The 26,884-nt window shown below is 39.4% G+C and overlaps 1 protein-coding gene across 4 annotated transcripts in view; it reads right to left on the bottom strand.

Moving 5' to 3' along the window:
* chd1l (chromodomain helicase DNA binding protein 1-like) overlaps positions 1 to 26,884 on the bottom strand; it is a 91,420-nt gene that overhangs the window by 20,127 nt on the left and 44,409 nt on the right. For all 4 annotated transcript variants that reach the window (XM_072585454.1, XM_072585456.1, XM_072585455.1 and 1 more), the window contains 9 exons: positions 26,565 to 26,657; positions 25,373 to 25,469; positions 24,023 to 24,096; positions 16,671 to 16,781; positions 11,464 to 11,578; positions 8,316 to 8,472; positions 6,738 to 6,900; positions 4,075 to 4,220; positions 2,184 to 2,347 (listed from right to left, as the gene is read on the bottom strand). In XM_072585454.1, coding sequence (XP_072441555.1) covers positions 2,184 to 2,347; positions 4,075 to 4,220; positions 6,738 to 6,900; positions 8,316 to 8,472; positions 11,464 to 11,578; positions 16,671 to 16,781; positions 24,023 to 24,096; positions 25,373 to 25,469; positions 26,565 to 26,657 — 1,120 coding nt within the window. The remainder of the gene's footprint in view (positions 1 to 2,183; positions 2,348 to 4,074; positions 4,221 to 6,737; positions 6,901 to 8,315; positions 8,473 to 11,463; positions 11,579 to 16,670; positions 16,782 to 24,022; positions 24,097 to 25,372; positions 25,470 to 26,564; positions 26,658 to 26,884) is intronic.

Raw genomic sequence — 26,884 nt, 5'->3', positions numbered from 1 at the left:
GATTCTATGAGTCTAGAACAGAATGGCATAAACGTCAAACCCTTCTCCAAAATTTCAGCAGATAATCTAGGCCAACAATTCAGTTCTGAAGGAGCATTTCATTTTCAAAATACTATCTTTAGAATGGACTTTAGGCCAGAACTTGATTGCCCCTTGAAAGAAGAGCAAGGTATTTTCCTGACGGCCAATCTTGTATTTATGTCTAGATTAAAGTGGTGCTGGAAGAGCACAGCAGGTCAGGCACCATCCAGGGAGCAGGAAAATCGACATTTTTAGCAAAAGCCCTTCATCAGGAATGAAGGCCTAATCTAGACAATGATCTCCAGCACCTGCAGTCCTCACTTATGCCAGACTTGTATTTATCCTGAGCCAAGTACAGATTAAATGGTCATTCATCTCATGCTTTTTGTGGCATTTGACTGTGTGTAAACTGGCATACTTGCCTATAAAAACACTTATAATTCAAAAATAATTCAAGTACATTGGGACATCCTGGGAGTACGAACGGTGCTATATAACAATACGTTTCTTCACTTGCGGTTTAAAATATTAACCTTGTTTGCTTTACACTATTTCCATTGGAGAAAGAAAGAAATACAATGATTCAGCAACCAATGGCCAAGATGTTATTCTCAGTTTTTTCTTAATTAGCTGATTTCTGTATTTATTAGAGGTTCATGTATATCAACATCCAGAGGAGATAGGATTAAGTTTGTACGCAATATACCCACCTAACAAGCAGCCTGCCAATTCTTACCATGATGTAGAAATAATTGGCAATAACGTGTTAGAATTAGATTGAAGGAATAGAACTCATGATGTGGAGGTGCTGGTTTTGGGCTGGGGTGGGTAACGTTAAAAACCACACAACACCAGGTTATAGTCCAACAGGTTTCTTTAGAAGTACTAACGTTTGGAGTGCTGCTCCTTCATCGGATGTTTGTAGAGAATAAGACCATAAGAAGTGGAATTTATAGCAAAAGGTTACAGTGTCATGCAACTGAAATGATACACTGAACAAACCTAGATTGTTCTTAAGTCTTTCATCCTTTAGAATGGGTTGCAGGTTTTGGTTCATTAATATGTAAACTCCAGAACTTCTTTTAAGGCACCTTCTCAAGATAACTTAAGGTTTTATAACAAAAGGTGACAACATTAAAGCTGTGAGGTTAGTCTGTCTGTATCCCAATCTTGAATCGGACCGGTTCAATTTCCAAAGCTGAATTTACAAAACATTCCATGTATTGACTGCCTGCAGGTTGCACATTTTTTGAGCAAAATAGCATGTATCTGCAAATACAAATTCACCCCATAGACCTATATGTGTGTGACCGTGCATGAGAGACCATGAGTGCACGTGAGACAGTATGAATTTGCACGTGTGAAAGCTTGGTAAAGTGTGTGTGTGGTGTGATGGAGTACAAGCCTGTGAGAGGTTGTGTGCATGGGTGAGAGAGAGAGAGAGAGAGAGAGAAAGAAAGAGAGAGAGAGAGAGAGAGAGAGAGAGAGAGAGAGAGAGAGAGAGAGAGAGAGAGAGAGAGAGAAAGAAAGAAAAAGAGACAGAGACAGAGACAGAATACTGTAGTGGGGTCACCTGTTGTGTAACATGAATCCAAGGTCACACTTGCGCAGACCTTCCTTCATATACACACACACACACACACACACCTCACACCCACCACATTTTACCAAGCTTTCACATACGCAAACACACTCACTCTCACGTGTACTCACACTCGTATGCACACGGACACACATTTAAGTCTATGGGGTGAATTGTATTTGCAGATACATTCTATTTTGCTCAAAAAAATGCACAATCTTCAGGCAGTCAATGCAGGTGTTGGGAAATGGACTGTAATTCTACAGGAAATCAGTGCTTTCAGGATTGAAGGGAAGAAAATTGCCAATAAAAAGAGAATAAAACTGAAAACAACAGGATTGATATGCTAGAACCAATGTTCATTTCTTATTTGCAACTAGAATCTACAAAAGGATACAAAGAGGAAAACGGCTATTCCTGACTACCCTGCTTGGGTTCCCTATTTAGCAATATTATCCCTCCAGAAATATATTGCTTATTTTTGTTTCAATTGGACTTGCTAATCTATGACACTACTTTTAGTAACACCCTTTCTAAACGAGCAAAAAAAATTTGAAGTGGCAATAAAGCAATTCCTTACTTTTTTTTGTGTTCTTCCTCTTCTCGCTGCTGTTTCTTTTCAGATAGTAATTTTGCTCGTTTAGCTGCTGCCTCTTGACGTTTCTGACGCCGTTGCTCAAGTTCTTCAGGTGACAAGATTCGTTTTTTCCTAATGGACAGATCCAGTGGAGCAGCCAAAAGCACCTGTACAAATAAGAAAGAAGAAAGTGATAAAATCACAGAACCCCTACAGTGTGGGAAGCAGGCCATTTGGCCCATCGAGTCCACATTGACCCACTAAAAGCATCCCACCTATAGTTTCCTGATTTTTGTCTCCATCCCTTTTTTGAATAAAGTTAAATAGCTTTTTTTCCAATATAAAGGAACCTTCCCAGAACCTAATGAGTTTGAGAAAATTAAATGCAATGTATCAACTATCTCGCTAGCTATTAGGATGAAATCCATCATGATCTGGAGACTGAAATTCAACAATTCTTACGTCTACTTTCCTGTGTTTTCCCCACAACTCTTGATTTCCCTGCTAATCATGCCTTAAATATACACAAATACCCTAGTCCATAACTCTGTGGCAAGGAGTTCCAAAGACAAAAAACCCTCAAAGAAATGAATTCCTCCTCTCAATTTTAAATTGAGAGTAACAGTAATTTTCAGCAATCCTCCTGGGAACAGTAATTTTCAAGATCCCACTTCCTTTCAATTTCTGATGTACAGCTACTTCTGGGATGCAACCTGCATCCTTTTTAGTGAAGACCAATACAAAATGTCTATTCAATTTGTTCAACATCTCTTCATCCTCCATTACCAGCTCTCCAGACTCATTTTGTACAGAACCAATAGTCACTTTGTTAAAACTTTTACTTTTTAAACTTTCTGGAGAAACCTTTCCTATTTGCTTCTATATTTTTTGGCTAACATTCTCTTTACTTTGGCTACATTTTCCCTTATTAATATTTTTGCAATTCTTTGCTGTTTTTTATATCCTGTCCAACCTTCTGACCTGCCACTTGTCTTTGCACAAATAAATGTCTTTTTTTTAAAAGTTTGATACGGTCTTTGACTTTGGAATCCTATTTGGATGGATTTTGAATCAGTGCCTGATTTTGGCACCACATTCCTCAAATATCCTTCTGGGTAATAAAAAAATGATATCTGGAAGACTGGAATACAGGGGGTTGGAAGACATGTTTCAGTTATACAAAGTTCTAGGTTGACCCAAATAGGGACTACTGCAAACAGTTTTGCATGCCCTATCTTAGGGAAGATAAGCAACAGAGAATTTTCTAAAATGATACTAGGACTCTAAGTTAAGAAATAAGGATTAAACAAACCAGAGTTTTTGTGTTCCCTGAAATTTAGAATGTTGAAAGTTGATAATGATTGAAACAGTAGATTAGCAAGTAAAACATTTTTTCACTGGTTGATGAGTGTAGAGTATGGTAGGATATTCTAAAAATTAGAATCAGATCATTCAGGAATGAAATTAAGAAATATTTCTTCATACAAAGAATGGTAGATATTTGGAATTCTCTTCTGCAAATAGTAATTGATGTTGAATCTAGGATAGACATGGATGGAATTTTGTTTGCCAAAGACATTAGGAACATATGAAAGTAGTTTGTGGAATATCATGGTGTCACTAAATGGAAGAGCAAGCTCAATTAGCAAAATGGCATACACTGATCCTATATATAAATTATTATTAATTGGGATCAGGTGTGACCTTCTATGACTTTACAAATTTTGTTACTCTTTTATAATTTATCTTTAATTTACTAATATTATTACAGATTAACTGTCAGTACATTCAGAACTTGGCACATTAAAGGATATGATGAAAATTATTACAAAACAACACAAGGTTTGCATATGCAATTTACATAGAATCCTTAGAATTAGCACAGCTGTCTTACCTGAGACTTTGTGCGGAGTGATCTTCCTCCTTTACTGGCTTCTTCAAGTACCATTTTGTGAAGATCCAGAAGTTGCTCAAAAGTTTTCTGATCTGCTGCACTGGGTTCTTTAGAATAATCTTTCCCCTCATATTGATACATGTGGCCTAAAATAAATAAGCCCTTGGTAATAATTTGCAGTTTAACAAGCTTGACTCCAATTAACCATTTAAAACAAAACAATTTTCTGCACCCAAAGGGATCATACCTTGCTGCAGATTAAACTAGTTTAACACTTGGATTAAAATCATATACTTTTAAGTTCCTTTGGTTGCAAAGCAACAAGTTAATGACACTTGTGGGGTAACTATTAAACTTATGCACTACAATGATATACAGCTCTTTTATGCCATGTATATCGTTCTATATTATCAACAGGCCCCTGATTTATGGCAACTGAATATGTCAAATTACATTATTAGATACCATTCAGCAGCATTCAGAATATTGTGGGTGAAGGTGAATTCTATAAAATGGAGGGCAGCTCTTGGTTTGGCAAGAAAAGGGATAGCGATTTTGAAATTTGGTAGCAAAGTAGTATCTTGAGACTTTGCAGCATTTGACTTAACAAACCTAAGGGGACAATATGCAAGCAGCACAGTTCTGAAAGTAAATGTTTTATTGTAAGAAGATTGTTTTTTGAATATCTGATTTTTTATAAATGAGACACTCAGGGGATATATGGGCTTCTCTGGCTGGGTAAGCATTTTTTACCCATCCTTAATTGCCTCATGAAGGTTGTAGGGAGCTGTGTTCTTGAATCACTGCAGCCCACAGGTACATGACAATACTGTTCAGGAGGGAATCCAGAGCAGGTGGAGATGAATTATCCACTGCACTTCTAGCTGAAGACTGTTGCAAATACTTCAGCCTTTTTATTTTTCATTGATGTGCTGGGCTCCTTCATTATTGAGAATAGGGACATTCCCTTTTAAGCGGTTTAATTGCCCACCACTATTCATGAACGTTGTGGTTCTGTTCGCCGAGCTGGGAATTTGCGTTGCAGACGTTTTGTCCCCTGTCTAGGTGACATCCTCAGTGCCTGGGAGCCTCCTGTGAAGCGCTTCTATGATGTTTCCTCCGGCATTTGTAACGGTTTGAATCTGCCGTTTCCGGTTGTCAGTTCCAGCTGTCCGTTGCAGTGGTCGGTATATTGGGTCCAGGTCGATCTGCTTATTGATTGAATCTGTGGATGAGTGCCATGCCTCCAGGAATTCCCTAGCTGTTTTCTGTTTGGCTTGTCCTATAATAGTAGTGTTGTCCCAGTCGAATTCATGTTGCTTGTCATCTGCGTGTGTGGCTACTAAGGATAGCTGGTCGTGTCGTTTCCTGGCTAGTTGGTGTTCATGGATGCGGATCGTTAGCTATCTTCCAGTTTGTCCTATGTAGTGTTTTGTGCAGTCCTTGCATGGGATTTTGTAAACTTCATCGGTTTTGCTCATGCTGAGTATCGGGTCCTTCATTCTGGTGAGTTGTTGTCTGAGAGTGGCTGTTGGTTTGCGTGCTGTTATGAGTCCTAGTGGTTGCAGTAGTCTGGCTGTCAGTACGGAAATGCTCTTGATGTTTATTAGTGTGGCTAGTCCTTTGGGTTGCGGCATGTCCTCGTTCCGTTGTCTTTCCCTTAGGCATCTGTTGATGAAATTGCGCTGGTATCTGTTTTTGGCGAATACATTGTAGAGGTGTTCTTCTTCCTCTTTTTGCAGTTCTGGTGTACTGCAGTGTGTTGTGGCCCTTTTGAACAGTGTCTAGATGCAACTTCTTTTGTGTGTTGAGAAGCAACAGGAGTTCGACTGGGACAACACTACTATTATAGGACAAGCCAAACAGAGAACAGCCAGGGAATTCCTAGAGGCATGGCACTCATCCACAGATTCAATCAATAAGCACATTGACCTGGACCCAATATACCGACCACTACAATGGACAGCTGGAACTGATAACCAGAAGCGGCAGATTCAAACCACTATAAATGCCGGAGGAAACATCACAGAAGCGCTTCACAGGAGACTCCCAAGCACTGAGGATGTCACCAAGACAGGGGACGAAACGTCTGCAACACAAATTCCCAGCTCGGTGAACAGAACCACAACAACGAGCACCCGAGCTACAAATCTTCTCACAAACTTTGAACTATTCATGAATGGATGGAATAGGACTGCAGAATGTAGGCTTAATGTGGAATGTGGAATCACCTAGCTCTATCCCACGCTGCTGACATTTTTTTAACATGCAATTAGCCCCGTGTTAAAGCTTTACCGGGATGCCATCTAACTCTTAACTTTGCCTAGTTGGCATGCCACATTTCACAGATCTAGGCTGATCCTTGGCTTGAAGATATTGGTTGAGTGGAGGATGCCATGAGATTGCAGATTATGTATGGCGGCCCACAGGGCATTGTTGATTCACAGTTTTGAGTGCTAGATCTGTTCAAATCATTTAGTGTGGTAATAGTGCTACAAAACATAATAGAGGTTATCCTCAAAGTGGAGACCATGAATTAAGCATATAGATTAGAACAATTAATGAAATTTAAAAATTTTGAAGGAACTGAACAACTCAAATTAATAGCAAAGATCTTTAAGCCTTACAAGCATTGATACTTGTAGTAAATCACAAACACATACTTGTTCCCTTTGGCTCTTCTTCTATTGTCTGCACTGATTGCTCCTTGGTGATCCACAATCCATTCCTGGTTTCACCTAAAATATTTTCCATATCAATATCTTCAATCGTGCTCTCTTCAGTAGACAGTAATTTATCCAGACCAAATTTCAGGATGTCACTTAACTAAACGAAAAAAGCCAAGTAAATTTATTTATGGCAAAGGCTCTCGAATCACCACTAAATAAATAATTTCTTTTTAAAACAGCAGAATAAAACAAGTCAACTAACCTTGATTTTATGTTGACTTGGTATTTTCAACCATTTTATTCATTTACAATTATGAAAGAAAGCTACATTTTTTAGATTAGTTTAGATTTCCTACAGTGTGGAAACATGCCCTTCAGCCCAACCAGTCCACACCTACCCTCCAAAGAGTAACCTGTCCAGACCCATTTCCCTCTGACTAATGCACCTAACACTATGGGCAATTTAACATGGCCAAATTATCTGATTACACAATTTCTTTTGCAACAGACTATTTAATACCTTTAAGGTCTGCTTGTTTCAGTAGTGAATGCAAACCTTGATCAGTTTCCAATTAATATAACACAAGATGAGGGCTTAGTTGGAAAGCTCAGGTTCAGGGGTTCAGCCACCTGGAAAGGATTTTAATCTCCTTTAGTACATCATTCAAATCAAGAACTAGTAGTTTCTTAAATGATTTCTGGGGTTTTTTTAATCTATCTTACCATATCAACTGTTCAATTTGTTGCTTACTCTTTGAGATAAGAATTTCCTGCCATTAATATTAATTTGTTTTTACTAACCTTCACCCCTGTGCCAGGTTATACTGTCAATTTAATTATGATGTTCCATATTTATTTTATTCTATGATTTATTATATTTCTCTCCATAGTTGCATTTGAATTACCTATTTCCAAGGAGTCAAATGTTCTCCAATTTTTTATTATAACTCAGTCTTTTAATACTAGAAATACTGTATCGAGTCACTGATTTAAATTCAAAATGTTACTACAGCACCATTAATTTAAAGCCTGTATTTGAGGAAGGATCAGCAGATGGTGAGACACCAGTCATGAGTGGCCTGCAGGCAGGACAAGGGTGAGTATAGCATGGGTTGAAGATTGCCAAAGGCTCTGCTCAGGAAGATTCAGATGAGCACTTCAGTGGAGTTGCTGAAAGTGATGATACTGTATGCACAATTAAAGTCTTGCATATTGATGGGGAATACTAGAAAGACAACAGTAGAATCCATTACCAACTTGCTAAAAGGCTTCATGCAAAATTTACAGCATATTCTTTGCAGTGTGTAAATGGTGACTGATCCCATTAACAAATTATTGCCATTAATGAATAAAGAAGAACTAGCAGGAACAACAAAATTAAAACAGTTGGCAGAAGAGTTAGAAAATTAGTAGACCTTTACACAGAAAATCAAATTCTTCATATTGCTTCAAAAGCAAATTTCATTTGCAGAAAATGCAAGACAAACTAATGGTCAACAATGGCAATAAAAGATGCAAGAAAAACCATGAACCCTTTGTCCATTTAGACAATAAGTGCAAACAGACTCTCACCTGCATATCAAAAGTTGCAGGTAATTCTTCTCCCTCCTTCATAGAGAACTGACCACCTTCAATCAATGTGTTTGTCAATTTCAGTTTTGACATAGCTCGTCTGTAAATCAATTCTTCAACGGTGTCTCTTCCAATTAGCCGAATAATTTTGACTGGCCTTTCAATATAAAGACATTACTTTACAGGAGAGAACTGTTTTTATGGTTTCAATTTATCTTGACAAGTGAGCACCTGGCTTTAATATGTATGATGCCATGCAGGATTTTATAAATTTAGTCAAGCATAAACTCAATGTTTATACAAATGGCAACAGTGAGACACTGGTCCCACAATTTAAAACAGAAGAAATTCAAAATAGTTTCAATTCTTTTCACATAAGTTGTTAAAATTACACTTTAGATCTTGCTGACAGAAATACATAACACTTTTGTCATTGAAACACACTTTCAAAAAGAAATGAGAAAGTACACATTTATTAACAAGTTGAACTTCAAATTATTAGAGCAAAATTGGGCAGTGAACAAAAGTGGATTTGGGGATTGTGATGCAGGAATACCCAGTACCTATTGCTTCCAATGTAGGCAGTGCGCTAGCTTACTGCTGTCTGCTAATTTAATGATTGTAATGTGCAGCTGGTAGTGAGTGTGCTGTTGGATGAGTACGCAACTTAATAGAGGATGCAAAATCACAAATTCCATTGCTGCAAGGCTCATACCCACAGCTCACTATCTGTACACACCAACAACTATTCTACTTTGCCAGCCAGATAAGTGAAACAAATGGCAGCACATTTAGTGACACACTGCCTTTCTCTAACAAGTTAATGTGGCATATAACCAGAACCAGGGAACAAGTAAAATTGCATGCCTTTGCCCCAATGGCAACCTTATCCTTCACTGATGTTAAACCAACCAACCTGTAGAAATCAGCAATGTCATTATATACTCTCTTGATTAAGGGTGTCAGATTTTCACCCTCCAGTCCTTTGTCACCTTCCCTTGGCAAACTCTCCTACTGTCATCACTCAAACATCCCTTCATATTCTGGGAAGCAAAGCCATACCAGATGATTTCTCTATTCCAGACATGGCCACCTTTGCTGTCTATCCTGCAATTTTCCACTGTTTATCTCTATCAACTGATTTCACTGATTTTTAACCACATTGTATCAGTATTTACAAAGGAACATAAAAAAGTACAATACAGAACAGGCCCTTCGGCCCACGATGTTGTGCCGAGGAATATTCCTAATCTAAAATAAGATAACCTATCCTACACACCCCTCAATTCACTGCTGTCTATGTGCGTGTCCAGCAGGCGCTTAAATGTCCCTAATGGCACTGCTTCCACCACCACCACTGGCAATGTATTCACAACCCTCTGCAAAAAGAACCTACCTCTGACATCTCCTCTACACCTTCCTCCTAATATCTTAAAATGATGACCCCTCATGCCAGTCAATCCTGCCCTAGGGAAAAGTCTCTGGCTATTGACTCTATCCATGCCTCTCATTACGTTGTATACCTCGATCAGGTTACCTCTCTTCCTTTTTCTCCTCTCCAGAGAGTAAAGTCCAAGCCTAGTCAACCTCTCTTCATAAGACAAGCCCTCCAGTCCAGGCAGCATCCTGCTTAACCTTCTTTGCACCGTCTCCAAAGCCTCTGCATCTTTCCTTTAGTAAGGCGACCAGAACTAGACACAATATTCCAAGTGTGGTCTCACCAGGGTCTTGCAGATCTGCAGCAAAACCTCGCAGCTCTTAAACTCGATCCCACTGTCAATGAAAGCTAAAATATCATATGCTTTCTTAACAACCCTATCCACTTGGGTGGCAACTTTGAGGGATCTATGTTCCTCCACACTGCCAAGAATCCTGTCTTTAATCCTATATTCAACATTCAAGTTTGACCTTCCAAAATGCATCAGTTCGCATTTATCCAGGTTAATGTCCACCTGCTATTTCTAAGGCCAGTTCTGCATCCTGTCTATGTCTTGCTGCAGCCTGCAATAGCCCTCAATACTATCTACAGCACCTCCAACCTTTGTGTCATTAGCAAATTTATGAACGCACCCTTCAACCTCCTCATTCAAGTCATTTATAAAAATTATAAAAAGAGCAGAGGCCCAAGAACAGTGCGCTGTGGGATACCACTGACCTTCTTTCAATCTACAACCGCTCTCTGCCTTCTGTCAGCCAACCAATTCTGAATCCAGACAGCCAGATCTCCCTGCATCCCATACTTCCTGACTTTACGTATGAGCCTACCATGGGGAACCTTATCAAATGCCTTGCTGAAGTCCATGTACACCACATCCACTGCTCGACCTTCATCGACCTGTCTCATCACCTCCTCAAAGAACTCAATAAGATTTGTGAGGCATGGCCTGCCCCTCACAAAGCCATGCTGACTGCCTTTAATCACTCCATGCTTTTCCAAATAGTCATAAATCTTAATTCTTTCCAAAACCTTACTGACCACAGACGCAAGACTGACTGGTCTGTAATTGCCAGGGATTTCCCTATTCCCCTTCTTGAAAACAGAACAACATTTGCCTTCCTCCAATCCTCCGGTATGACTCCAGTGAAGAGTGAGGAAGCAAAGATCTTCTTCAGATAAGTACTTATAAAGTATTCTAGCCTAAAATCCTATTAGGGACCAAAAGCATGATGTAGGACTATTACTACTTGCTATTTGCATGTCGGTAGAAGATTCCTCCGTTCCTTCTATGTTAACTGCCATTTTGTACTTGGATTCTCTCTTTGCAAGTCAATGTGCCATCTCAACCTATAGTACTTGATCTGGTTCACACTTGCAGAATTGTCATCAATTGTTTTATTAATATCTTAGAAACAAAAATCTCTTTTCAACAATTTAGGCTAACAAGACGAAACAGATTGGCTCTGTGAAATAAAAATGACAGCAATGACAAACAATATCAACCTTCAATGATTAACTGCAAACAAAAGAACTCTGAGGAATACATTTTAAAAAGATAATTTATAGAAGATGAAAATTGACTACGTTTTTAACAAGCTTACAAAAGATGCACAATCCAGACATTTGAAGTGACACCAAAATCCTTCAAGAATTTATAATTATCAGCATTCGATATGTAATAAAGATTCTATAGAGTATTCATTCACTTACTTTTTCTGGCCAATCCTGTGAGCCCGTGCTGCTGCCTGGAGATCATTTTGAGGATTAAAATCACTGTCCACAAATATCACAGTGTCAGCAGCAGTAAGATTCATTCCAACACCACCTAGTTAAAAAACAGATCAACTCAACTTTGCAGAAGGTGAAGTATATTGGGAATAAGTCTGAAGTCACATGACACCAGGTTATAGTCCAACAGGTTTATTTGAAATCACAAGCACTTGGAGTGCTGCTCCTTCGTCAGGTGAAGTCCTTCATTTCACTTGACGAAGGAGCAGCGCTCTGAAAGCTCGTGATTTCAAATAAACCTGTTGGACTATAACTGAGCGTCTTATGACTTCTGATCTTGTCCACCCTAGCCGAACACTGGCACCTCCACATGATGTGTTGGGAATCAGGAGGGACTCTTGTGTTGCAATGGTATTGTCCCCATCTCTGGACAGGGAGATGTGGATTTAAGTCCCACCTGTTCCTGAGGTGGATCATAACATGTCTCGACAGGTTGATAAAAATATCTTTAATGATAAGGTAAGGCTAATGAAACTGTTGCTGTTTTAATTATAACAGCAAGATCAAAGGAGGACCGGATAGAGGTGTTCTGAATTACTAAGGAGTTAAAAGGGTAATCAGCTTTGGAGGGGTGGGAGCAATTAGTGATCAAAAGCAGGATGCACATATAGAGGCACAGATTTTAGCAGACTTGAGAAGTCTATATACTGTGCATATTTAAATACTGTAGACTACAGCCCTCTGTCAGATTTTTAAAGGAGTTATTATTACATTTTTGGTTTTGTATCAGCTCCATGTTCCTAATCTTTGGCCACCTTGTGCAGAAAAAGGTGGAAAGGTCAGAGGATTTCCTTTTGGGTCTCCCCCTAGGTCTGACTAAGGGGACCACTAATAAATCCAGACATCATGCTTTGGAGGAGAGAGTTGAACCTGACTGCTATGAATACATTCATGTCAGCTTGTCTTTGGAGAGGGAGCACACTTTATCCACCAATATTATTCAGGCCTGCTCCAACCGCTGGGCACCACGAGACCTGGGGTGCATCATCAACTCTCAAAATGATATTTAAAATTAAAATTCTATAAGTTTCCTTTCTCATTTTATTTTTCTTACAGAGTACCATAAAGGACTCTCAGTTCTAGCTTGGTTTAATTTGGTCGACTATTTTGTTTATTTGCAATAGTAGAAACAAAGGACAGGCAGCACACGTCAGATGTGGCACTGCTTCATGGTCTGGCTGAAGGGGTTATTAATATGTCCAGGCAGTGGGCCATGGAAGAGACTCATTAAAATTGACTGCCTGCCTTTCATCCATAGTTATGTCCACATCAGGGTGTCCTTGGAGAAGTAGCACATAATATCCACTGGCTTCAGGTCTACTGTGATCAGTAGGTACCACAGATGCTGGAGAGTACCATTCCATCACAAGATGGTATTTTAATTTAAATTTGACAAGTGTCCTTTGAAATTTTGATTTTCTTTCATACAGTCCCTTAGGGGCTGTCAACGTTAGTTTGGTTCATTTAAAATTGTCGAAGCAGAAAACAGCTGTCCTGCACAATCATAGTCTAAGTAGGTTTTGGGAAGATATCTCCATTGGTAGGAGAGACTAGGACCCAAGGGCACAGCCTTAGGCTAAAGGGAAGACCTTTTAGAACAGAGATAAAGAGAAACATCTTCACCACTTCTTCAGGAGAGAGTGGTGAATCTATGGAATTCAATCTATGAAAGGTTGTGGAGGACAAGACATTCAGTATATTTAAGACTGAGATAGACAGGTTCTTGAGTACCAAGGGGATCAAGTGTTATGGGAAGAAAGCAGGAAAATGGGGCTGAGCAATTTATCAGCCATGACTGAATAGCGGAGCAGACTTAATGGGCTGAATGGCCTAATTTCTGCTCCTGTGCCTTATAGGTTCAGATACTGTTAGCTTGTATATATTTTTGACTGGTTCAAGGAGTTCGTGGACAATGAATATATGGATTATAATAGGCTGCAGTCCCTTTTGTTTGGTATTGTCAGTGGCTCCTTTAAATTTCTGGTTGGATTTCAGCCCCATGCTCCTGATCTTGGTAAGGACAGGACAAGCAGATCAAAGGGCAACTGCTTCTGGCCCAGGTGGTCACAAACAGGTGCGGACAGTGGGCTCTGGAGGGGTCCACTGTATGTAACATTGCATCCTAAAGCTGAGTCCTCATTAGTGCGGTTAAAACCATGCATGGGTGCCCTTTGAAAGGGAACATTTGGTGTCTGCTGAAACGCTTCAGACCTTCCCAACTGTTATGGGCACCGTTACCTGAAAAATGCCACCAACCTTTAATTATAAGTTTCCCATCTGATTTTATTTTTGTTACAGTGACCCTTAGTGCCCATCGATTCTAATTTAGTTTCATTGGCTTAATTAGTTTATTTTAAAATAGCAGAAGCAGAGGACACAACTAAAGAGTTAATCACATCAGTCTTCATTATGGCAGACAAATGAGGAAGTTGTTTAAATAATAAATGGACTACAATCTTGTAATAGATAAGCTGGTTGCACTTGATATTAATAAATCACTGAGCCTGGATGACATCCATCTAAGGAAGCAAGGGTGGAAACTGCAGAAACAGTGGCCTCCTTAGAGGAAGCCTCTTCACAGTAGAACACACTAATAGCAAAGCAAAATTATTAATAATAACCAAAGGGCAAAAGGAGGAGAGGAAATAAATACAATAACTATCACTAGAGAGACTAATGGGCCAAAGAAAAATACGTCCCCTGTATCTGATAGGATGCATTTTAGGATATTAAAGAAAGTGGCTTCAGAGATAGTGGATGCATTGGCAGTAATCTTCTAGGAATACTTAGATTCTGGAAAAGTTCCAGAGGACTGGAAAAATGCCAATATCACACCTTTATTTGAAAGGTGAAGGAGACAACACACCAGTTAGCTTAATATTTGTTCTTGGAAAATTATTAGAGTCTTTGCAAAGGATGTAAGAGTACATCATTTATAAATACATAATATGATCAAGCAGATGGTTTCATGAGGGGGAAAACCAAGTCTGCCAAATTTACAATTCTTCAAAGAAGAAACAAAAGCAATCCTAACTCTATTGCAGATAGATAAAATGGAAGCAGGGGATTTAATATATTTGGATTTTCTGAAGGCATTTGATAAGGTACACATTAGGCTACTTAGGATGAGTCCATGATGTTGGAGGTAGTACATTTTGTTGTGTCACCATAGTCTTACCAGACCATAGGGGCTTCTCTCATTAGAAAGAATTGACTGGTGGTGATAACCTAAGAGTCACCAGACATCAGGGGAGGGAAGAGGTTGAGAAGGAGAATTCTTCATAGTAACCTCAAATGGTGATGGGAATTGAACCCACGCTGTTGGTATCACATTGCACTGTAAACCAACAATTCAGCCAACTGAGCTAAATCGATTCCCCATAGTATATTAGCTAGATAGAGGATTAGCTAACCAACAGAAGACAGAGTTGGAATTTTGGGGAACTTTTTCAGGAAAGTAACTGTAACTGATTGCCACAGGGATCAATACCAGAGCCACAATTATTTATATATATGCTCGGATGAGGAAAATGAATATACTATAACCAAGTTTGTGGATGACACAAAAATAGATGGGAAGGCAAGCGGTAACAATGACACAGTCTGCAGAGGGATATAGACATGTTAAGTGGCAAAAATTGGCAGATGGAAGAAATGTGGGAAAAATGTGAGGCTATACACTTTGTCAGGAAGAATAGATGAGCAGAATATTATTTAAATAGAGAAATATAGCAAGAGGTACAGAACAGAAAAAAATGGGTGCATAAATCTCAAAAAGGTAGCATACAAGTTCAGCAGATAATAGAGAAGGCAAATGGAATGCTGGCTTTTATTTCCAAGGAAATAGAGTATTAAAATCGGGAAGTCTTGCTAAAACTATGCAAGGCACTTGTTAGACGGCAGCTGAAATGCCTCTGAAAGGTTTTGGGCCCTTTTCTAAGGGGCGATATACTGGCATTAGAGGCTGATGTTCACTCAGCATGCTGATCCCAATCACTGAGCCAGACAGCCTGGGTTCATGTTCCAACTGCTCCAGAAATGTGTCTTGCTTAATCTTTCTTAACAGGGTGATTAAAAATATCTACCCTGAGGAGCTCCTGCAGAGATGTGGAGTTGAAATGACCGAACTCCAACAACCACAACTATCTTCCTCTGTGCTAGCTATGACTTAAAGTAGTAGAGAGTTTACCCAGATTTCCAATGCTCTAGTTTTACTAGGGTTGTTAAACTTGGTGAAATGCTTGACATCAAAGACAATGAACAAGGGTCAAATGAGGGAGCTAGGGCAACCTTTTGGTTGAGGGAGCTAGGGCTTTTCTCACTGGAGCGAAGGAGAATGAGAGTTGACTTGATAGAGGTGTACAAGATGATGAGAGGCGAGAATAGATAGCCAGAGACTTTCCCCATGGCAGAAATGTCTTTCACGAAGGAGCATAATATTAAGGTGATTTGGAGGAAGGTTTAGGGGGATGTCAGAGTGGTGGGTGCGTGGAATGAACTGCCAGCAGTGAAAGTAGAATCAGACACATTTAAGCAACTGGATAGGCACATGGAAAACAGTACAATGAAGGGTATGTAGGCTAGTCTGATCTTAGAGTAGGATAAAAGATCAGCACAACATCAAGGACTGAAGGGCCTGTACATTGCTATACTGTTCTACGTTCTATGGGTGAAGTTGAGGCGGTTCTCCTTAGAAATGCATCCCACTGGCAGAAAGGTCAAGAATCAGGGGTTTGAAATTAATGTGAGTGGCAAAAGAACTGAAGGGGATAATGAGAAAAATAAACTTGGATTTATGTGATTAGGTTCAGGAATGAACTTCCTGAGGAGGACGACCTAGTCATGGTTTTCAAAAGGGAATTGGATAATTATCTGAACAGAAAATATTTGCAGGGCTATAGAGATAAGACAGAAGTGGGACTAATTGAGTCATTCTGACAGAGAGCCAGTTTGGACAAGACAGGTTGAATGGTCTCCTCTGTGCTGTAACCATTCTACATTTGAAAAAGAAACATAGAAAGAGTACAGGAATAGGGTTTTCATAACACTTTCAGACAGTCAGGACTATGCTGTAAAATTCAAAGATTCCAAACTGAGAGACTAATTTTAGAACATGTCTTTCTACTAACCTGCTCGGGTGCTTAAAAGGAAAACAAAAATATCGTGTTGATTAAAGTTTTTGATAGCAAGATATCGCTCCTCCCCTCGTACTGATCCATCCAAGCGTTCATAGCTGTAACCTGAAGAAAAGAATCATACAAGTACAAAAGAAAGTCTTGCATTTAGAGAGTGCTTTACAAGATTTTAGGACTTCTCACAGTACTTTACAGCCAATTGAGTATTATGACGTGTAGTTGCTGTTGTATGAGAGAAAATGTGGCAAAGCACAGCAAAGTCTCACAATGTAATTAAAAAACCAAGAACTGTTGATGTTCAAAATCTGAAACTAAAACAGAAACTGCAAGAGAAACTCAGCAGATCTGGTAGCATCTGTGGTGAGAAAACAGAAACAACAATTCGGGTCCAGTGACCCTTCTTCAGAACTGCAAACCACAGAACTGCAACTACAATATCTCTTCACAAATGCTGCCAGACATTTTCTGTTTTTAACTCACAATGTAAAAGTGACTAGATTATTTATTTTTAGGGATGTTGTTGAAGGATAACTATTGGGCCAGTCACCACTGAGAATGCCCTGCTCTTTGCTGAAGAGGTGTCATTGCTCAGAAAGGACAAACATTTAATATCTCTTTGAAAATTCAGCAATTCCAAGTGTCTTATTCCCTCAGTCCTAAATTAGAGTGTTAACAAAAATTATATGCTCAAATCTCTGGAATGGAATTTGAACACAAAAACTTCTGGGATGTCTGAAATATAAATTCATAGGTTAATGTTATTTTGTGTCAGTAGTTCTGCTCATCAGTTGGTACATTTCTAGGACTTTATTTAAATATGCTCCTTGCACTGTTCTGAATGCAGTTCCTGTAAGAAAGCCCTCAATCCCTCTGTTATTAATTAATTTTGGTTTTAGAAAGGGTCACTTGAGCCCAAACATAAACTTGATTTCTCCCCACAGATGCTGCCAGACCTGCTGGGTTTCTCCAGCAGGTTTTGTTATTAATTAATCTTGCTTATCTTGAATACAAAACAAAAAGCCTACGAATAACAAAACTTGTCCAAAATCCCTATCAAAACACACTTGGGAGTTTGGCAGGTAATGGGGACTCTATCAGTCTATTTTGGAGTCATAGATTCGTAGAGATGTACAGCATTGAAACAGACCTTTTGGTCCAACTCGTCCACGCCGACCAGATATCCTAACCTAATCTAGTCCCATTTGCCGGCACTGGGCCCATATCCCTCTAAGGCGAAAGTGAGGACTGCAGATCCTGGATCCTGAAGGGCTTTTGCCCAAAACATCGATTTTCCTGCTCCTTGGATGCTGCCTGATCTGCTGTGCTTTTCCAGTACCACTCTAATCCATATCCCTCTCAATCCTTCCTATTGATATACTCTTCCAGATGCCTTTTAAATGCTGCAAATGTACCAGCCTCCACTTTCTCTGGCAGCTCAATCCATATATGCACCACCCTGTGTGTGAAAAAGTAGCCTCTTAGGTCCCTTTTATATCTTTTCCCCTCTCAGCCTAAACATATTCCCTCTAGTTCTGGACTTCCCCACCCCACGGAAGAGACTTTGTCTCTTTCTCCTATCCATGCCTCTCATGATTTTATAAACCTCTGTAAGGTCACCCCTCAGCCTCTACGCTCCATAGAAAACAGCCTACTCCCCAGCCTACTCAGCCTCTCCCTAGAACTTAAATCCTCCAATCCTGGCAACATCCTTGTAAATCTTTTCTGAACCCTTCCAAGCATCACAACATCCTACCGATAGGAAGGAGACCAGAATTGCACACAATATTCCAAAAGCAGCCTAACCAATGTCCTGTACAGCTGCAACATGACTTCCCAACTTCTATACGCAATACTCTGATCAATAAAGGAAAGCATTACAAACGCCGTCTTCACTATCCTATCTACTGCGACTTGACTTTCAAGGAACTATGAACCTGCACTCCAAGGTCTATTTGTTCAGCAACACTCCCTAGGACCTTACCATTAAGTGCATAAGTCCTGCAACTCACACTTATCTAAATTAAACTCCAGCTACCACTCCTCAACCCATTGGCCCATCTCATCAAGATCCTGCTTTACTCGGAGATAACTTCCTTCGCTGTCCACCACACCTCTAACTTTGGTGTCATCTGCAAACTTACTAACTATACCCATATTCACATCCAAGTCATTTATATAAATGACAAAAAGTAGTGGACCTAGCACAGACCTTTGTTGCAATCCACTGGTCACAGGCCTCCACAGTATGAAAAGCAACCCTCCAGCAACACCCTCTGTCTTCTACATTTGAGCCAGTTCTGTATCCAAATGGCTAGTTCTCCCTGTATGCCATCAGATCTAACCTTGCTAATCAGTCTCCTATGGGGAACCTTGTTGAATGCCTTACTGAAGTCCTCACAGATTACATCCACCACTCTGCCTACAATCCTCTTTGTTACTTTTTCAAAAAACTCAATCAAGTTTGTGAGACATGATTTCCCACATGCAAAGCCATGTTGACTATCCCTAATCGGTCCTTGCCTTTCCAAACACATGTTAATCCTGTCCCTCAGGATTCCCTCCAACAACTTGTCCACCACCGATGTCAGGCTCACCAGTCGATAGTTCCCTGGCTTTTCCTTACCACCTTTCTTAAATAGTGGCACCACGCTAACCAACCTCCAGCCTTCCGGCACCTCACCTGTGACTATCAACGATATAAATACCTCAGGGAGGGCCCAGCAATCATGACCCTCACTTCCCTCTGTACACCTGATCAGATCATTGAAATTTATCCACTTTCATGAGTTTCAAGACATCCAGCACTTGCTCCTCTGTAATATGGACATTTTGTAAAGTGTCACCATCTATAACCTACATTCTATATCTTCCGTGTCCTTTTCCACAGTAAATACTGATGCAAAATACTCGTTTAGTATCTCCCCCATCTCCTGCAGCTCCACACAAAGGCCGCCTTGCTGATCTCTGAGGGGCCCTAGTCTCTCCCTAGTTACCGTTTTGTCCTTAATGTATTTGAAAAAAACCCTTTGGATTCTCCTTAACCATATTTGCCAAAGCTATCTCATGTACCCTTTTTGCCCTCCTGATGTCTCTCTTAAGTATACTCCTACTGCCTTTATATGCTTCTAAGGATTCACTCGATCTATCCTGTCCATACCTGAGATATGCTTCCTTCTTTTTCTTCACCAATACCTCAATTTCTCTAGTCATCCAGCATTCCCTACACCTACCAGCCTTTCCTTTCACCCTAACAGGAATATACAGTCTCTGGACTCTTGTTATCTCATTTCTGAAGGCTTTCCATTTTCCAGCCGTCACTTTACCTGCGAAAATCTGCCTCCAATCAGCTTTTGAAAGTCCTTGCCTAATACCGTCAAAATTAGCCTTCCTCCAATTTTGAACTTCAGCCTTTTGGATAGAATTATGGTCGCTGTCCTCAAAGTGCGGCTCCCTGGCATCTCAGTCACCTGCCCTGCCTTATTTCCCAAGAGTAGGTCAAGTTTTGCACCTTCCCTAGTAGGTACATCCACATACTGAATCAGAAAACTTTCTTGTACACTCTTAAATTCCTCTTCATCTAAACCCTTAAACTATGGCAGTCCCAGTCTAGGATTGAAAAGTTAAAATCCCCTACAATAATGACTCTATTATTCTTACAGGTAACTGAAATCTCCTTACAAATTTGTTTCTCAATTTCCCACTGACTATTAGGGGGTCAATAATACAATCCAATAAGGTGATCATTCCTTTATTATTTCTCAGTTCCACCCAGATAACTTCCCTGGATGTATTTCCAGGAATAACCTCCTTCAGTACAGCTGTAATGCTATCCCTTATCAAAAACGCCACTCCCCCTCCTCTCTTGCCTCCCTTTCTGTCCTTCCTGTAGCATTTGTATCATTACATTAAGCTGGGACATTAAGCTGCCAGTCCTGTCCATCGCTGAACCACATTTCTGCAATTGCTATAATATCCCAGTCCTATCTTCCTAGTCATGCCCTGAGTTCATCTGCCTTCAACTTCAGGCCTCTTGGATTGAAGTAAATGCACTTTAATTTCTCAATCCTACTTTGTTCTCTGCTTTGTCCCTGCCTGCTCTGATTGTTTGACTCACTCCTTTTCCCTACTGTACCAATCTCAGATTGATCTCTTTCATCACTATTTCCCCGGGTCCCACTCCCTCCCACCTTATTAGTTTAAATCCTCACGAGCAGCTCTAGCAAATCTCCCTCCCAGTATAGTAGTCCCCTTCCAAATCAATCCTTCTTGTACAGGTCACTTCTACCCCAGAAGAGATTCCAATGATCCAAAAATATGAACCCTTCTTCCATGCACTAGCCCCTCAGCCACACATTCATCTGCTCTATCCTCCTATTCCTGCCCTCATGAGCTCATAGCACTGGAAGTAATCCAGATATTACTTCTCGAGGACCTCCTTTTTAAATTCCTGCCCAACTTTCTATATTCTCCCTTCAGAATCTCATTTTCCCTTCCTTTGTCTTGGTTCCAAGGTGTACAATGACCTCCTGCTGGTCCCTCTCCCCTTTGAGAACACTGTGCACACTCTCTGAGGCATCCTCGATCCTGGCACCAGGGAGGCAACACACCATTCTGATTGTTCGCTGTTGGCCGCCGAAAGGTCTGACCGTGCCTGTGACTAGAGTCCCCTATCACAATCAATCGCTTGGAACCCGACGTACCCCTCATTACTTTAGAGCCTGTCTTGCTACCAGAAACTTGGCTGCTCATGCTACATTCCCCTGTAAGTCCATCACCCCCTACATTTTCCAAAACAGCATACTTGTTTGAAATGGGGATAGCCACAGAACACTCCACACTGTCTGCCTACCTCTTCTACCTTTCCTGGAGTTAATTCATCTATCTGACTGTATCTGCAGCTTTTCTCCCTTCCTGTAATTGCCAATCATAACACATTCTAGCGCTTGTAAATTCCTCACTGCCTGTAACTGTCGCTCCAATCGATCCATTCAGTCTGATAGTATTCACAATCGAAGACATTTCCTGCAGACATAATCCTCTGTTATGTGCAAGCTCTCCCTAAACTCCTACAGCAGGAATGGGCTGAAGAAGGGCTCATGCCCAAAACATCAATTCTCCTGCTCCTTGGATGCTGCCTGACCTACTGCGCTTTTCCAGCAACACATTATCAGCTCTGATCTACAGCATCTGCAGTCCTCACTTTCTCCTAAACTCCTACATCCACCTAGAGCAGCATATCACTCTACTAAAGGCCACCTTTGCTCCTTCACAATCTACAGACCCAGAAAATAGCACAGTCTTACTGTTCTTTAAAAAAAAACACCGTCCCAGGCTAACTTAATACTTATGGTTTATATTTTTAAAATTTAATCAAGAGACAGATCTCCTTAGAAATTCTACTAGAACAAAATAAATCATGAAAAAGAATTCCCTAATTGGTACTTGATATTCCCCTCAGGAGAGACACACAGGGTCATTCCTTAGTTCCAGAATGAAAGATGTAAACATTGCTGTTCACTTTCTCAACCAAATAATCACCATTACGCAAGCAAATGTGGTATTAAGATAAATTGATAGATAATCTGTTTAGTGCTATTGTTTGAGAGATAAAACATTTGTGGAAACAATAAGAGAAGATTCTCCTTCCACCTGAACAGACTTCCAAAAATGTCAACTGCTGAGCTGCATTTCTATACCCAGACATTAATTCCCTCCTGAACCAGCAGATATCATTGTCTTGCTGGAGAACAGGAATCAAATTCAGGTTTCAAGTTTCGTACATTTCAGCATGAGCATTTCATTTTCAAACTCTGTTAAACTCACAGCTCTAAAGTTTCGTCCTGAAACAATTCTACCAATAAAACACCTTCAAGCTTCATGATATACAATCACTTCAACAAAATATTTGGCAAGTGTGGGGAATGAACCACCTGCTGGAAGAAGAATTCTTAATGGGTTTCAACAAGGAGCTAGACAGGCTTTGTCAAAGAACAGGATTCAAGGCTATTAGAAATGCATGTATTGTGGAGAAGTTCACTAGATAGACCACTGGTTTTCTCAGGCCTGAAACAGGGACTATGTTACCTGCACACAAGTAATAGAGGCATTTAAATATTCTTTCTTCAAATTCCAAAATGTCACCATTATTCCTGCTTGCACAAGACAGCAAAGCCACACTTTGAAGGATTATCAAGCTGTAGTTGGCACTGGAACAGTTTAGGGAAGTTGCACAAGGCAAAATCAATGGTCACTTAACCTTAACTCTACCAGATCATGCCAGGCATGTTGTATTTTGTTAGCACTTTTAGCTTTTGTTTAAAATTTCCAGCATCCACAGTTCATTTCTTTTTATATAGGAAAGCAAAAAGAGCTCTTGCTATGATAGACATGGAAGAGAAACCCCTGCTTCCAAATGGCCAGTTTATGTTTACTACATTCAGGTAATCAGATCCAATGAGATGCCTTTGTAAAAGAAGGTTGCTATCAGAACATCATCTAGTCTAACTTGCTTCTCTGCACAACATTCTTATAGATGTTATAGCAACATCACAACAGACTGGCCAACACCTATTGCAATCAGCACAACTGCAATAGATTATGGTCACATAGTAACACCATAGGCACCTGTAACTGAGCCAAGTGACTCATTTTTTCATATCACACAAGAATCTTTCATGAGTGCATACACTGATAGAAGGAGAGCTTGGACTGAAGTACATATCATGTTCACTTACTGGACATGTTGGAGGATCAGATAGTGTCACTCCTGCGTAGAAATGAGTTATATGTTAAGACTGTAGCATGCCTCTCTGATGGCATTTAGTATAAGCCAACACCTGTCTTCAGACAACTGAAGATTAGTGAGCTTTGATTTGTAAATATAACAACGTGAGTCAAGGTGGATGTAGGGAGACCACCTTCAGCAAATCACACCACCATGTATCCCTTCTTTCAACATCACCTTCCACAAGCAGTGTTCAAAATTACTACATACAACACACATTTCACACTTTGTTGGAATAACCAAAATCATCTGTTTTCTTTTAACTCGTCACATCCAGGACAAGATGTCTGTAGTTCTAACTTGTCCACTTATGCAAGCAGCAATAAGAATTTTTTTTACTTCAAAGTAACATCAAGTTACACAATGAAATACTACCATTCTCAGTTTTTATTTTGCCAAGACTTAGAAGTTCAGCTGACATCAGGCAAAATGGAGGACATTTCTGAAACCTCAGATGGTTACATTACTGGAAAATGAGGCAAACTATAATGTTCCACAACTGTTTGTTTTCAACATTTTGGTTTAAACATAATCAATATACAAAATCATTCGTGGTTTTTACCTCGATATTCCATGTAATCCTGCAAGATATCCAGCATTCTTGCCATCTGAGAAAACACCAACACACGATGACCTCTGTAAGATTAATGTAAAATTGTAGCTGAATATATATATCAATTAGTTAAGTTGCATTTCACTCTTCAGGTTTGATCTTCCTTTACAAGTAACATGATTGTACACAAATGACTCTGCTAAGATAATGAAACAACTTGATACAGTTGCCCCACTGGATGATAGTATTTATACTAGAGATTGGTTAATGATATAGAGTGCTTCCAACAGCGCAGACACAATTTCTGCACTGAGCTCACCACGAAGGACACTTCTTTTTAAGCTCTCCCCTCGCCTGAGGCATCATGACCGTCAGGTTGAATAACCATCAGTCATCTCTCTCTAATGATACAGCAACATTGTGGTCTCTAATGAGAAAACAGTATTGTGGTCTGATAAGACTTGGGCAATTTTACTTTTCCCTTTCAAATTCAACTAGCTTATTTTTAACCATATTTAAAGTAACTAAATTGTTAATTTATCTTAGGATAAGTGTAGGAATAAAATGTGCTAAATATTACAAAAAAGACCAAAACAAATCTTTAAGCTTCATACATTAATGTTTTCTTTCTATTCTTATGTTCATGGAAACTACCAGATTAATCTTTGAGGCAAAAACTCAAATTTATATGACATAATTTGCAACAGTTTCCTATTAATGTAATATTGATTGCATATTGTTCTCATAATCAAATTCTTTAAATACTACAAACTCAACAAACTAAAAAAGTCCAGAAAGATGGCTTGAAAAATATTGACTATATCTGTGCATGTATGGCATGCAGTCAAAAAAACGTACTTGAATGCATGATTTTTAAGCCAGTATGCTATATATTTGTTTACAAATGATTTAGCTTTCATCAATAATGAAATATTTCATCAGTCACATTTTAGCTAAAATTTCAGACAACCTTAAATATGAAAATTGATATTTTAGATTAGATTACTTACAGTGTGGAAACAGACCCTTCGGCCCAACAAGTCCACACCGCCCCGCCGAAGCGCAACCCACCCATACCCCTACATCTACCCCTTACCTAACACTATGGGCGATTTAGCATTGCCAATTCACCTGACCTGCACATCTTTGGAGTGTGGGAGGAAACCGGATTATACTGCTATTAATGACGAGAGCCAGTTTTACTTCTTGTACTCTGGTAGTTCTGCAACCCTTAAGCAGATACTGTTATAAAACTTGAATCATGATCAAAAACATGACTAAGTTTGTGCATATCAACCAATGTAAAATAATTTCACTGCACTAATACTGTGATTTCAGATTAATATCTAGCACTCAGACCTGGAATGCAGGAATGCTAGCAATTTGTCCAGTAAGTGAAGTTTGCCACTTGCTTCCACAAGATGATCCCCAATCTGGAATGGTTCCGGTTCCACACCTAAGGAAAAAACACAAGAGTAGCAAATTCAGGAAAGACTATAAGACTGAAAACTCAGCATGCTTATTATTTCCATTCATTCTTTCAGAAATGAATACAGCAATTCCTGCAAAATATGCATCAATAATTCATTATAGAAATTTGACTTTTCAAATTCCTTAATTTTCATATTGATGTTTTTGCACATTCAGCAGAGATAAACACATTTTGTGTTGGCAGCAAGTGCACATGTTCTGAAAATGAAGAAGTGTATAAATTCACGAAAAGGCAAAACTGTTCCATATTGTTCAGTAGGGACAGTTTATAACATCATGAGGGGCATTGATAGGATAAATAGACAAAATTTTTCACCTGGAGTGGGGGAGTCTAGAAGTAGAGGGCATAGGTTTAGGGTGAGAGGGAAAGATATAAAAGAGATCTAAGAAGCAACATTTTCATGCAGAGGGTAGTATGTGTATGGAATGAGCTGCCAAATGGAAGTGGTGGAAGCTAGTACAATTGCAACATTTAAAAGGCACCTAGATAGGTATATGAATAGAAAGGGTTTGGAGGGATATAGGCCGGGTGCTGGCAGGTGAGACTAGGTTGGGCTGGGATATCTGGTCGATATGGATGAGTTGGACTAAAGGGTCTGTTTCTGTGCTGTATATCTCTTTGACTCTATTTAATATATCACAAACTCAACATTTCTAAGAGAAGTTCAGTTCTTTTTTCCAGTGAAACACCCAACGTTCCTTCCTTAACCAAAACCACCAATAAGAGAATAACTAACCTGTCACATGGGTGACCTTATGCACAAATTAGCAGCTGTATTTTCCTATCTAATTACAATGACTGCAATTCTCAAGTAATAAACTATGAGGCATTTTTCAACATCCAAAGAATCTGAGAAATCCCCATAAAAACACAATCTCAGTCATTGCTACACAGTTTCAGTCGACTTTCAGTAAAAGCTGCCATTTCATTGTTAGTTTTAAGCATTAAAAATTACCCCAAACCATCTTAACTGGAATCCTTAAAATTCCTATTCTCTTCCAGTACCTGGGTTAAATTTAAATCTAGATCCCAGAAATGAAATATCAGAGTTCCACTTACCATCAAAAAGATAAGGATGATCAACACATTTTCTGAGTTGGATTAAGATATTCATCAATCGTGTTTTCTTGCCCATTTCATTCTCAAATGCATCTAAAGTTAAAATTAAAACTAAAATTAAACCATCAAAAACCATTTGCAAAAGAACTCCATTCTGTTACAATTCTATATAGAAAATATCAGGCTACAAGAAATCTGCAAATTAAGAGAATATTCAAAATAAAACAAGTTATATTTATATACTATCTTCAAATTACTGAAATATCCAATAAGCACTTTTCACCAGAACATTATAAAACATAGCATGGGACTATTAAGGA

Source organism: Chiloscyllium punctatum, chromosome 15 (assembly GCF_047496795.1).
Source record: "Chiloscyllium punctatum isolate Juve2018m chromosome 15, sChiPun1.3, whole genome shotgun sequence".
Classification (NCBI taxonomy): domain Eukaryota; kingdom Metazoa; phylum Chordata; class Chondrichthyes; order Orectolobiformes; family Hemiscylliidae; genus Chiloscyllium; species Chiloscyllium punctatum.
The sequence above is the reverse complement of the archived record's forward strand: the minus strand, read 5'-3'. Positions and strand labels throughout refer to the sequence as shown.